This window comes from Macaca nemestrina, chromosome X, assembly GCF_043159975.1.
Source record: "Macaca nemestrina isolate mMacNem1 chromosome X, mMacNem.hap1, whole genome shotgun sequence".
In the NCBI taxonomy this organism is placed as follows: Eukaryota; Metazoa; Chordata; class Mammalia; order Primates; family Cercopithecidae; genus Macaca; species Macaca nemestrina.
Window position 1 is genome coordinate 46,877,267 of NC_092145.1, and position 13,106 is coordinate 46,890,372.

At 39.0% G+C, this 13,106-nt stretch overlaps 2 protein-coding genes across 10 annotated transcripts in view; one reads left to right on the top strand and one right to left on the bottom strand.

The window, feature by feature from the left end:
* LOC105490456 (collagen type IV alpha 5 chain) overlaps positions 1-10,651 on the bottom strand; it is a 271,513-nt gene extending 260,862 nt beyond the window's left edge. For 2 of the 3 annotated variants that reach the window (XR_011618460.1, XM_011756104.3), the window contains exons 1-2: positions 10,562-10,651; positions 10,223-10,423 (exon numbers count right to left, since the gene is read on the bottom strand). Coding sequence is in view for 2 of the 3 variants with exons in the window: in XM_011756104.3 (XP_011754406.2) it covers positions 10,223-10,303 (81 nt within the window). In the remaining variant the exon portion in view is untranslated. The other variant, XM_024795626.2, reaches the window with a different exon arrangement.
* A 301-nt stretch (positions 10,652-10,952) lies between these two features.
* The window catches only part of LOC105490453 (collagen type IV alpha 6 chain), a 312,047-nt gene continuing 309,893 nt past the window's right edge, over positions 10,953-13,106 (top strand). For 4 of the 7 annotated variants that reach the window (XM_011756095.3, XM_071088636.1, XM_011756092.2 and 1 more), the window contains exons 1-2: positions 10,957-11,053; positions 12,424-12,475. In XM_011756095.3, coding sequence (XP_011754397.1) covers positions 11,040-11,053; positions 12,424-12,475 — 66 coding nt within the window. In that variant the 5' untranslated portion in view covers positions 10,957-11,039. Of the gene's footprint in view, positions 11,054-11,970; positions 12,230-12,423; positions 12,476-13,106 lie in introns of those variants that run through there. The other 3 variants (XM_011756094.2, XM_011756090.2, XM_011756089.2) reach the window with 2 other exon arrangements.

Sequence of the window (13,106 nt, forward strand, 5' to 3'; positions counted from 1 at the left end):
GAAAAGTAAACATTCTTCATATTTGCTATGATACATATTCGTGTCCCCTCCAAAAAAATTCATATGTTTTAAAATTTTAATCCTCAAAGTGATGGCATTAGGAGGTGGGGCCTTTGGGAGATGATTATGCCATGGGGTGAAGCCCTCATGAATGAGATTAGTGTCCTTGTAAAAGACGCTCCAGAGAAAAAAACCCTTTCCCCTTTCACCATGTGAGATACCACCTATGAACCAGAAACAGGGCCCTCACCAGACACTGAATCTTAGGTTTGATCTGCCTTGATCTTAGGCTTCTCAGCTTTCAGAACAATGAGATATAATTTGTTGTTTGTATGCCACCCAGCCTGAGGTATTTTGTTATGGCAGCCCAAACAAACTAAGATAATATTACTGTTAAAATATTCCTCATCTTCTCTAACAGGATTTCAGGAACCCTAAGGGTCCACAGACCACAGTTTGAGAACTACTGACCTAAAAGATCACTAATGTCCCTCCAACTCTAAAATGCCTATGAATAGTCAACAACTTTCATTTGTAGAACTCTACATAACATTCATTTCCCTAGATAAGTAATACATCTTACATTTAACAAATACACCAATTTCTTACGAATCTTTTGTATCAACTGATCTTAAGGACAAACTCATGAAGTTGTGAAACAGAAACCGTTTCTTCCGTCCCCCCAAAACACCATGAGTTTATTTAGTTACTTTCCACCCTCCAACTTTTCTAGGTAGCAATGTGTTTTGGCCAGACAAGGGGCAGGGAGAGGCAGTTGTGTAAGTGACTGGACTAACTCTACGTTTATGGCCCTATTCCACTTGCCAATGTACTGATGTAAGCATATACATATAACACAATTTCAACCAATGATAAATAAGAGGTGCTTTCAGGGTGGTGCTGTGGGACTCCTTAGAAGGTTTTCATTGCTAGTAAGAAGAGATACACATGAATAGTTCATACTCTCTTTCTACTGGGCATTGCAGTGTTTGTATGTGATTCCTGGAACTGCAGCAGTCATCTTCAGAGTATGAGGGGCACTAATATTAGAGGGCAAGTTGATAGGCAGAGTATGGCAGTACAAAAAAATGGAAAAAACTTTGGTCCCTAATAGTGTCATTATTTGGCTGAATTAATTAACTTGGGAAATAATCAACCTCCAAACTTCTTGTTATGTGAGCTAAAAATTGTCTTTATTGTTTAAGACAGATAGTGTTTTTTAGCACTTGCAAGAAAAACAACCTATCTAATATAAACAGACACCACCATGCCTATCTTCCACATACAGAAACATTTTACTACATCAATTAAATTATGAGAATATGGACAGAGAAGGACCAGTCCTCCTTTAGCAAGGTTCTGAAGGGCTTGTAAATAAAGAATACACTAAACAATTTTTCAGTCGTGTCCCACTCTTAATACCACTCCCCCTCTCAAAGTTCCATATCTCTTTCAGTACTCAATGTCATATACACTGTAAGAAATTATGAAAGCAAACCAGCCAGTTCTCCTATATACGGTTAAAATATTATTTGATTGAATTATGGCATGATACAAATTCCTTAACAGAATTTCTTGAAGTCTTATTTTATTACTAACTGTCAAAAACACAATTCCATTAACCAAAATAGAACTTGCTTATAAATGGTACTTACATTCTCTACAAGTTAGTAAGTATCTGACATTTACATCAGATTCATTAAAATAAAAAAAGTTAAAAATTAAATTTAGCAAAAGGCTGTTTCTTTTATAACATTTGCCTTTGACTGTCTTTAATTAATGAATAACAAGGGATTTAAGGTTCCCATTTCAAGAGGGTAGCAAGTACCATCATAGACTGCCCTTTTGGTTAAAGGCCAGCAGATGCTGCTAAAGGAACAAAGTACAGGTGAACCTGGACAGACTATGAAGGTAAATAAATTCAAGCACTGATGCATAAAATGAGAATCTGGTTTGTTAAAATGAAAGGAGCCTATGTATCACATATCACACTGAAGAGGTTTCTCTAAAATCCTCAAGAATTACTACTATTTAAAAACAAATCTTTATAATAAAGATTTAGCTAAGTGTCTGGGTGGTTCATTTATAATGTTAATTAGAAAGAATACATTTTCAAAAATTACTTCTGTTCCGTGGCTGCTATCATCACAAGGGGATGAGATGATGGAATGATTACATTTTAAAAAGAAAATCATTAGAGGCTAAGACCAAATCAGCCAACCAACTGGCAATCAATTGAGCATCAATTCCATAGTCACCGTAGTAGATAGGAAAGAAAAATTAAGTCTGTCTCACAGGCACTCTTATACACTACTGATAGAAGTATAATTGGTAAAACCATTCTGGAAAGTAATTTGGCAAGAGTAGATCCCTATCACTCAGGAGCTTAAAGTTCAGCTATTCAAATGCCACCTGGAAAAACCATAATGCATAACAATTTGTGACTTTGCAGAGAAATACATTTGAATTGTGAAAGCTATAGGGCTGGCAAACAGGCAATGAATACATTTAGCTATTGAGGAAACGTAGGGAGAAGGTAAAGTGGGTGTGCTACAAATTGGAAGTGGTACAAAATGGGCGGGGGACCTCACATTCCATATGTACTAACCAGTTTAATTTTCTAAAAAGAGGAAATTGAGGCTGTGATATTATCACCCCAAAGTGGGAAAAACAGATTAAGAATTAATGAAGGGAAGTTTCTGGAGTATCACTAAGGGAGAGAGGAAAGTTAAGGACAGCACTAGGTAAAGACACAGCCATTTAAGTGTAAGCCTGAAAGGCAGCTACAGTGCAGGGGCTGGTGAGAGGGGTGGGGAAAGAGGTCAGAAGGGGCTCTTATTTCAGATGCATATTCACAAAACTCTTCTGGGGGAGGGAGAATGTCAACGAATTTGAGTATGTTATACCATTGTTATAGCTAGAAAGAGATCAGTGGGAGAGGTATTTGTGGAGGGCAAGTTCTACCTTCTGCCCAGGGGAGAAAAGTAGGAGGATATATGGTTCACGAAATTAAAATTTAAGCCCTTAAGGATGAACGGCCTAGGCAGTTATGGTAAAGACTTATTAAAAGATGAGTCAATGGAGAGTCTTTCTTTAGAATCATCTCAAGTGACCAGTCACAGAAGGGTTTACAGAAAGGGCAATGAGAATTATTCAACTTTTCATCATGACTTTACTTTTCTCTATTATCTACTATGTATGAAATAGGGATTGAGGAGAATCTCATGAGCAGGTTCTAGAGCCTTGGTTTAAATCTTGGCCCAATCATGTATCAACTGCATGACCTTTGGCAAGTTATTTAACCCATGTGGGCTTCTGATTCCTTGCATATAAAAGTGGAAATAACATTAGCTATCTAACAGGATATAACATAGTAACCACTAAAAAAGTTACCATAATTTACCTGTTGATATAGCCTTTTTAAGTATCAGGGTCTACTGTATGTATCAAAGACTTGAAAAATACTTATAGCGTTTAACCCACTAATTCCCCGTGAAGGAGGCTATAGTAATAAAATAATAAAAATACGGAATAAGAAACGTTCATGGCAGCACTTTTTACAATGGCTAAAAAATCTTGATATTTTAAAATATATTCTACAAAAGTGAACAGGTAAATAAATTGGGGTGTGTATAAATACAAGTTGTATGTAATCATTTTAAAATAACGTTTTAAAACTAAGAATGTTAACATGGGAAAGTGCTTGATAAGTGATCAAACGGTAAGAAATAAAACTATACATAGAATAATCCTAACTTACTTTTTTATTTTAACCGATTTTTTTTTTTAGTTATTAGCACAACTGTACTCTTACAAGTCATTATTCTATGCCAAATTTATTTTAAAGAACAGATTATATACACAGGAAAGAAAATAATAAAAACAACAATAATCAAAACACACACTATTATTCTGTGCTCAGCCAGCACAATTCTGGCCTGCTGGTAGAACTGTGGACATATTTTTAGTTTCTTTTATGTTTTTCAAGTTTCCAACATTGAGTAGCTATTACTTTTGTTAGCATATAAAATCAACATACGAATTGGTTGAATGAATGAACAAATATACAGTTATTGCTTCAACAGGGCCTTTAATCTAATAGAAAGAACAGATAAAATGTCATAAAACAAAATGCCTGTGAGACCAAATACATGCAAATACGAAAGAAGCTAAATATTACAAATGTTCAAAGAAGGGCACCATCAGTATTTGATACTATAGTAAGGGAAAGTTTCACAGGACTATTTATCTATTCTCATCAGTATGCAAACACCATGAAGGGAAGAACCTTGTCTTATCTTGTTTTAGCCATAGTTTCTAGCACAAAATGATTTTGTAGGCAGTACACCTCCATGAGTAGAAATAAAACAACATAAATAGATTTTTTGAGTACTTAGAAGTTGCTGAATAAATATCTGCTGAATAAATGTAAACATTATGCTGGAATTGAGCAAAGACTTGGATCCACAAAATTCTAATCAAGATAGAGGGCCAAAAAAGTATATGCAGTGCTCACGGGATTGTAGGAAAGCTTACCTAGGCTAGACTGGAGGGAGTATATTGTAAAATGTAATGAAAAATAAGGTTGGATAAGGGAAAAGATCATGATAGGCCTTGAAAATCATCCAGGGGATTTGAGTGTTGACGTAGTAAGAAATGGTAAGTCAATAAATATAATGACAATAATGAAATCTAAAATTGATTTAACATTTACTATGGTGTCACATACTATATGTTTTACATAACTTTTCTCATTTTATCCTCAAAAAAATATGTGAGATAGGTGCTACTGCCTCCCTTTTTTCAAAGAGGAAATTAAGGCTCAAAGATTACTATTTTGCTGAAAGTTACACATCTACCAGTCAGATTCCAGGTCTGACTTCAGAGGCCAACCTCTTGAAGACTCTGTATAAGACCTCTACAAAGTCCACAAAACGTGTGAGGAGAAATACCAGAAGAGAATGAGATTTTACGTATATTTATTCTAGGGTCTTGGACTGGAATCAGAGGTATCATTATGAATCCATGATTTCAACATATATAAAGAGGGACTTCAAGAAATTGATATAGAAACAGGCATGTGTGCATATATACATATATTTCCTAGTTCTGCCTGTTGACAGGGCCTAGAAGCAATGACACCTCAGTAGCAATAAGCATGCCAAGCACCCAGATCTTGGTTTCTACATACCATTCTCCAATAAAAAGAATCAGAGCTCCTTAGAGAAAAGATCCTGATTCCAGAATTGGAGCAAGGAAATTAAAAAGTGAGTCTGGAGGCCGGGTGCAGTGGCTCACACCTGTAATCCCAGCACTTTGGGAGGCCAAGGCGGGCAGATCACGAGGTCAGGAGTTCGAGACCCTCCTGGCTAACATGGTGAAACCCTGTCTCTACTAAAAATACAAAAAATTAGCTGGGCATGGTAGCGGGCGCCTGTAGTCCCAGCTATTTGGGAGGCTGAGGAAGGAGAATGGCGTAAACACGGGAGGCGGAGCTTGCAGTGAGCCGAGATCATCAGGCCCCTGCACACCAGCCTGGGTGACAGAGCAAGATTTCGTCTCAAAAAAAAAAAAAAAAAAAAATAGAATCTGGAACATCTGTGGTGCCAGAAAGTAAGAGGGTGCTTAAAAAATGATGGAGACACGTTGAAAGGACACAGGAGCCAATTCGAAGGGGCTCCTGTTGGCCAAATCTGGGTTTCAGCAAAAACAAAAAGTAGTAAGAGCATAATTCATTACAACCTATAGAATAAAACAAATATTCATTAAGTCCATACTACTATAAACAGCTGAGTAAATAAATATATACATTAAGAGTAGAGGGCCGGGTGCGGTGGCTCAAGCCTGTAATCCCAGCACTTTGGGAGGCCGAGACGGGCGGATCACGAGGTCAGGAGATCGAGACCATCCTGGTTAACACGGTGAAACCCCGTCTCTACTAAAAATACAAGAAAATTAGCCAGGCGAGGTGGCGGGCGCCTGTTGTCCCAGCTACTCGGGAGGCTGAGGCAGGAGAATGGCGTGAACCCAGGGGGGCGGAGCTTGCAGTGAGCTGAGATCGGGCTACTGCACTCCAGCCTGAGGCACAGAGCAAGACTCTGTCTCAAAAAAAAAAAAAAAAAAAGAGTAGAGAAGAGGGCGGGGCGCGGTGGCTCAAGCCTGTAATCCCAGCACTTTGGGAGGCCGAGACGGGCAGATCACGAGGTCAGGAGATCAAGACCATCCTGGTTAACACAGTGAAACCCCGACTCTACTAAAAAATACAAAAAACCAGCCGGGCGAGGTGGCGCGCACCTGTAGTCCCAGCTGCTCGGGAGGCTGAGGCAGGAGAATGGCGTAAACCCAGGAGGTGGAGCTTGCAGTGAGCTGAGATTTGGCCACTGCACTCCAGCCTGGGCCACAGAGTGAGACTCCGTCTCAAAAAAAGAAAAAAAAAAAGAGTAGAGAAGAGAAAGTTTTTTATTACAGTATAATTCAATCAATTAATAAATGTAAAAATATTGAAAATTGAAATCAATGTATGGCAAATGTCACAACAATAATTTATTCAAGCCAGAATCATCAACATATGCTAAAATTAGTAGGCAAATATATGATGAGAAACAGGATACTTACGCTGTCTCACAATATTGCCCTGCATAGTCTCACTTTGTAATTACAAAAGAAAAAATAGTGACTTTATAGTGAATAAACCTAGCAGACACCATCTTAACCCAGCTTTCAGGGATGTAAAGAGTCTCATGCCTTACATGTACAAACATCAAAAGGTAAATAAAAACACAGGAAAACATACAAACTCTTACACTGCCACGGGACAGATACATACATAGATATATGCATAAGACTAAAGACATATATACACAGTTAGTGAATAAAATTGGATATGATAGGTAGGCAAATTAGTACAAAAAAAGAACAAAACTAAATTAAGCATGTTAAGTAAAGTGTGTTACCATATACACATACCCAGTTGTTTCACAATAGACATGCTCCTGAAAAGTTTGGTGTATTTAAAATTAATGCAGTAACTGGGTAATTAAATAACCATAAGGCAAATCTTCCCTCAAAACAAATCATCTGTCACAAATTATAGTAGTTATATAAGTTGAAATGTTTACATATTGTGATTACATAAAATCATAAAACCTTCAACAGCATTTGCTTTTAGATTGCTTTTAAATAATCTCACTCTATATAGACACAGATACAGAGGTCAAACTCTGATCTTTTTATTCTAGGCCCAAACCTACTTCCATTACACCATGCTGCTTCTCCTAACATCAGCAGGAAGACATGTAACCTCCATTATCATTTCCATTTCACCTCTTGTGTCCAAAAAAGGTGGTGGAGATCCAAATACTTTACATACCAGTAAATCTCTACAGACCACATACAAAGTAGGCAGTATAGGACAGTCATTAAGAGCAAAGATTCTAGAGTCAAACTGCCTGGATTCAAATTTTCCAGCTTCACAAGTTACTACCTACGTGATTGGATTTCTGGGAATGTATTCAACGTCTGTAATTTGTAGTTTTCTCATCTGTAAAGTGGGGATAATAATGGTATACGTCTCATAAGTCCATTCTGAAGATTAAATATGATAATGTGTATTATCATATTAGCACAGTGCCTGGCACATAGTAAACACTCATTATGCTATCTATAATAATAATGATGACGATTATGACAAATTTTTCCTATGGAGCAATATACTTCATAGAAGATGAAGTGTTTCATGGCTACAAACAACACTCCTACCCTTGATAAATTCGTGCCACTGGTCACAAGGAAGACAGTACGTTTAAAGTAAAGAAAAATATCCAATCTACTTCACAGAAAACAACTTACTAACTATGTAAAATAGAACTAACATAATTTTACATACTACCCACATCCACAAATCTAAGTGCGTATCCCACTGACAGTGAATCAGTACAGGTATAATTACCTTCACATAAAAATGTTATTTCCATCACTAGAAATTATATTTCCAACTTAAAACTGTCTTCTCTTATTACTAACCTTTTGGCATAGCAGTTACTTTATTCCACCTAATGAATGCTCTACCTAAAAAAAAAAAAATCTTCCACATATTTGTGATGTACCAATTTGGCATGATTTCAGAGATAAAGAAATCGTTTATCTATAAAAGAGCAAAGCACTTTAAATAGCAACACTTTTGATATAAAAACCCCAATACTAGACTACTCCAGTCAACGACTAGCCCTACCACCATCCAGTTTTACTCTGGAAATGGTCACTAATATCTCCAGCACTAGTATGGAGAGCAAATATCATTCATATTTTTGAGCCTATTAAAATATTTATGTATGAACCAGGAAAAACAAACGCTTAGTTTTAATAGAGGCACAATATCCTAATGATAGGAAAAGGGGTATAAAATGTTCTTTAAAAATTATATAGGAGGAAAAGGGAAAGAGCTGTAATGACTTCATGAATACTCATTAGTTTAAGAATCCAAGAAAACAAGCTTGCTCTCAAGTTTTGTCAATAAAAAGAAATCTCATTGTTAACACAAATTGATTTAATATAAATTGATGTGTAGTGTTGCTATACATACCTGTATAGTTGTCATCTGATGCAAATTTGTTAAAAGTAACATCAAAAAATATATATATATATTTCATCAAACATCTACAAAATATTTGTCCCTGGGCCAAATGCCATAAACAGTGGGCAACAAGAAGATGTTTTTAAAATGAACTATTTTCAACAGCACAATTGTAGTTTTATCCAAGTCTGTAGCCCTACTGACTGGCTAAAGCTTACCCCCATTAAGATGCTCTGCATCAAAAAAGTATTTTAAAATCATTTGTCTACTTTGATGGAAGAAAATTATGGCATGCATATTAAAAATATTTGATATGCATGGTTTTTCAGCAAACCTGCTATTATAATTATGATGTGCTCAGAGTAATATGAAAGTTAGTTTTCATACACTACGTACACACCTTCCAAAGGATAGAAAGAGGACATGTGATTTGAGGCATGCTAAGTGCTATAGGGAAGCTAGACAGCTAACTTAAAAGTGGACCCAGATAAGCTGTAACATAGCAGCTGCTTATAAAGAATTGACAGTCACTCAACCATGTGGAGGCCTAACCCATGATCTCAAACAGTTTTTAAAACCATCCATAATAATCACTCAAATACATTTAAATAATTTGTCACACACTTATTCTTTAGAGGTTATATGAAATTAAAGATGATGGGCTTCAGGCTGCAGAACATTTTCTCTCACAAAGTCATTCATTTTTTAACATCTGTCCCTCATCCCCAATAGGACAGTGGGTGGACTACCCAGACACCTTTCTAAGAGATATACTGAGGTTTGAATTCTACATTCCTAAAACTGAATAGAGCTTTTTGCTGCCATTTCACATGTACATCCTCCCCCACTTTCCTTTAAACTGGAACACTGATTCTCCTTTGAAAAAGGAGTATTTTCCTTTGAATAGGTGATGGGCAAATTCTCAATTTGTTCAGGTGCCTTGGTGGGTTAAAAAAAAAGTAAACAAACAAAAAACCCATAACTTAGAAAAAACAACAACAACAAAAAAGACGCAAAAGACCTGAAGCCTGAGACTTTACCTCACTCTTCTTGGTATGTTACCTTAGCATTTCACTTGTAAAAAGGATGTCAAAAAGGAAAAGCAGGTCAGTGGCTTGAATGACCTGAGGTGGGGGTAGGTTCATGTTGCTTAAGGAAAGAGCAAAGGGGAAGAACTTCACTGAGGCGCTAAACACTTTGATGGAAGCTGGATTTTCGAAGAGCCAAAGTATTAAACTAGAGACAAAATTTAAAGAGTGCGTGGGCTGGGTACAAGAAGTGAAAAGGTTAGTCGCCAGTCAGGGAAACACCCGAGGGTGGAGGGAGGGGAGGAAAAGTGTTAAATACCCATCAGAGCCTAGTGAGCCGTTAATTAGTGTCCTCCACTTCTGACTTTGCTCTTGCCCCCAGAGCAGCTAGCTGCAGGGAAGCAAACAGCCCTGTTTTTAAGCACTTAAACCTCTCCCTTGCACTTCAGAAGGCTTGAGTTACCCGTGTTGCAAATAACGTTTCTTCCTAAACATGAGAAAGCAAATTTGAATTCCCTAGTCAAGGCCGAAAGGAACATAAAGGGACCACAAAAAAAAAAAAAAAGGTAATTTCAGCGTGAAAGAGCTGTGATGGGCGCGGGGGAGGGGAGGGAGGACTTACCGCAGCCTCTGCAGGCTGCCCCCAAAGACTCAGGGCCAGTAAGAACAAGCCGGCAGCCAGGCTGACTCCACGCAGTTTCATTCTTCTCCGGCTCCCGCAGCTCCTTCAGCACCCGCACGAAATTCCCGGCTGGCTCTAACCAATTGACATAATCTTGAGGGTTTATATGGAGAGAGCTAGAGCCGGAGAGGGACAGTGAGGCTTGGGTGAAGAGAAAGAAGCTTTTTAAGAATGGAAGAAAAAAAAAGAAGAAGAAGAAGAAGGAGCTACTCTTCCTTCCCCTCTCCCCTCCCCAAAGCCGGTCTCTGAGGAGAACTTTTCCCTTCTGTCCAGACTTACAAACTTTTTCTTCACTCAGTTCCTACAGGTCTACTTTCCTCCCTCTCTTCCCCCTGAACGGCCCCCCTCCTCACCAGCACAAGGGAATTTGAGTATCACTCCGCCACAGTTTTAACTGCACCAGCAACCTGCGAGGGAGTGACGCTCAGTTATTTGGGGGAGGGAAACTTCCAGACTAGTTGACTGAGCACCATGAGTCCAACCGGGAAGCTTTTCTGTTCGTTCATTTGCACCTTCCTTTGATACTACTTTTCTAGGCTCAGTCCACCAAAGCCAATTACAAATAGACCTAAACTGGGACTATTTTTTTAGCGGATGGATCTCAGAGGGGCCGTGCTTTTTATTGTTAATCATTAGAAACAAATTTTGGTCGCTGCTCCCTGAGCTGCTGGTCTTCTTTACTTTCCAGCGGCTCACAGAACAGAGAGTTTCTGTATACAAGCAGAAGATGTGAAAATATTGGGAATAAATAAAGTATATGCTTATAAACAAGTAAGAAAATAAACAAGTATATGTGCGTGAATACTTTATGTGTGTTATATACATATAAGATTTGGTAGCATTCAGCAGGTATTGGTAATGACTCTATGGTATAATGTTATTCTAATACAGCTGTATCTCTTTGTTTAGCTTCATTGAATGCCATAATTAATGCCTCTTATATTAAGCTAATGTAAAAGGTATTGACTCATTGTAGTTGTGTTGCAGAAATATTTAGGGCAGGGAATTAAATAACTTTAGTGCAGTGTTTCTTAGAATTAATACAAACACTTAATTGGAAATATTTAAATAGAGTTGATGGCAGCTGAATCGATATCTCCCAAATAAAGTAGACTTGAATGGTCCTTTGATAATTCTGATATATAGATTTTTTTAAGTGACAGAAGGATCAGAAAATACTTTCTGCGAACTCCTTGGAGAATCTTCAAGAATTTGATGAAGAATTCTTCACAACATTTCTATCTCCCTAGAATTAACCACTTTAGAGTATTTCAAGGTTTTGGATCTACTTCACGAGGGCCCACTCATCCTTAGGTTCTGCTTAGCTCAGAGTTGATTTACAACTCCAGAAACTGTCTCCCCTTCCCAAGAGCCTAGTGTACAGTCAATTTGAATCAGTGTTGTATGCATTTGGGCATGTGTGCAAGGGCACTTTCGGGCCCATCTGTCTATGTGGGAATAGTATGCTTATGTCTCTTTATGTGTAACTTAACAGTAAAGTTGAAAGTATATGATGCACAGTTGTTTAGGTGTTAGCGTACAGGTCTCCAAGGGGTTGTGTGTGAAGCTGTGGAGATACTTAGGGCTGTTGTGTGGAAAGGTGCCTGAAAGTGAGAAAGACTACCGGCTGCCCAAGGTAGGGGGGATGATTGACAGCAGACAGCCCCGCCCCTTTCCCCTCCATTCCTTCCTCTCCTGCTGCATGGAACTGTCTCCTGACTGCTGCAAGTTGTAACGGGCACCGCTGAGCCTGTTTCCCTTTGGGGCACTTCTTATCTAGAAGCTGTGTTTAGTTCCTTCCAAACTGGGCTACTTCGTCCACCTACTCTGTTCTGACTAAGGAAACAGCCTCTAAGCATCAGCAGAGCCCCGATGAGCCTGGGCCGCGGAGCCGCTTAGCAGTCTCCCGGGACCCAGCTCCGGAGGAGCCGCAAGCATGCACCCTGGGTGAGCTGTTGCTGCCCCGAGCTCCCCTCCTCTTTCTTACTTCGGGTTACTTTGCCAGGCCGGGACTGTACTTGTACTTCTGTCACTGCAGAGAAAGTGGGAGCAGGCATCCAAAAGGGTACGGGGGGCTACAGGCAGCCGCATGACCTCGAAGCCTAAAGAGCCCATAGCACTCACCGTCCCTCCCGTTTCAGGTTGTGGCTGCTCCTGGTTACGTTGTGCCTGACGGAGGAACTGGCAGGAGCGGTGAGTCTCTTCTCACGACCCTTTTCCCTCCCCCTCCTTTGACCCTCTCACCATGCCCATCTCTAGTATTTATGTTAGGGGGTTGCAGAGAGTTTCACCGCGAGACGGAGTCCTCACCACTCCCCTTTCTAGTGGGACTTAATGAGATTCTTGAAGAGGAATAGCACGGTGTCAAGTCAGTGTTTTCGGGACCAAGGTATCTTCCAAAACTTCGTAAAGGGTAGGGAAAACAAAAGTGGAAGACACAAGATGCACACATTTCTGAGCCTCTTCCCCAGACGACTTAAGATGACTAGCATCTGATGCCTTCCTCTGCATCAATCTCCGCGGCAGAAGAAACATAATTTTCCCTGGTCTTCAGGAACTTGAGTTGGCACACTAGTTTGAGAGTGGGAGGAGAGCACAAGGAGTGGAACTTGAAAGTGCCCCAGATACTATGGAAATGAACCTTCAGTACATGCTTAGAGTCCTTTGACAGTACCAGGTGACATCTGGATTCTTTAACTACCTGAATTGAACTGATACCACTAGGTGATGTTCAATTTCTGTCTGACGTGTCCTCTTACTCGTTTTCTGCATCACCAGAAAGTTAAAAGTTAAAGCTGTTATAACAGAAAAAAAAAAAATCTAA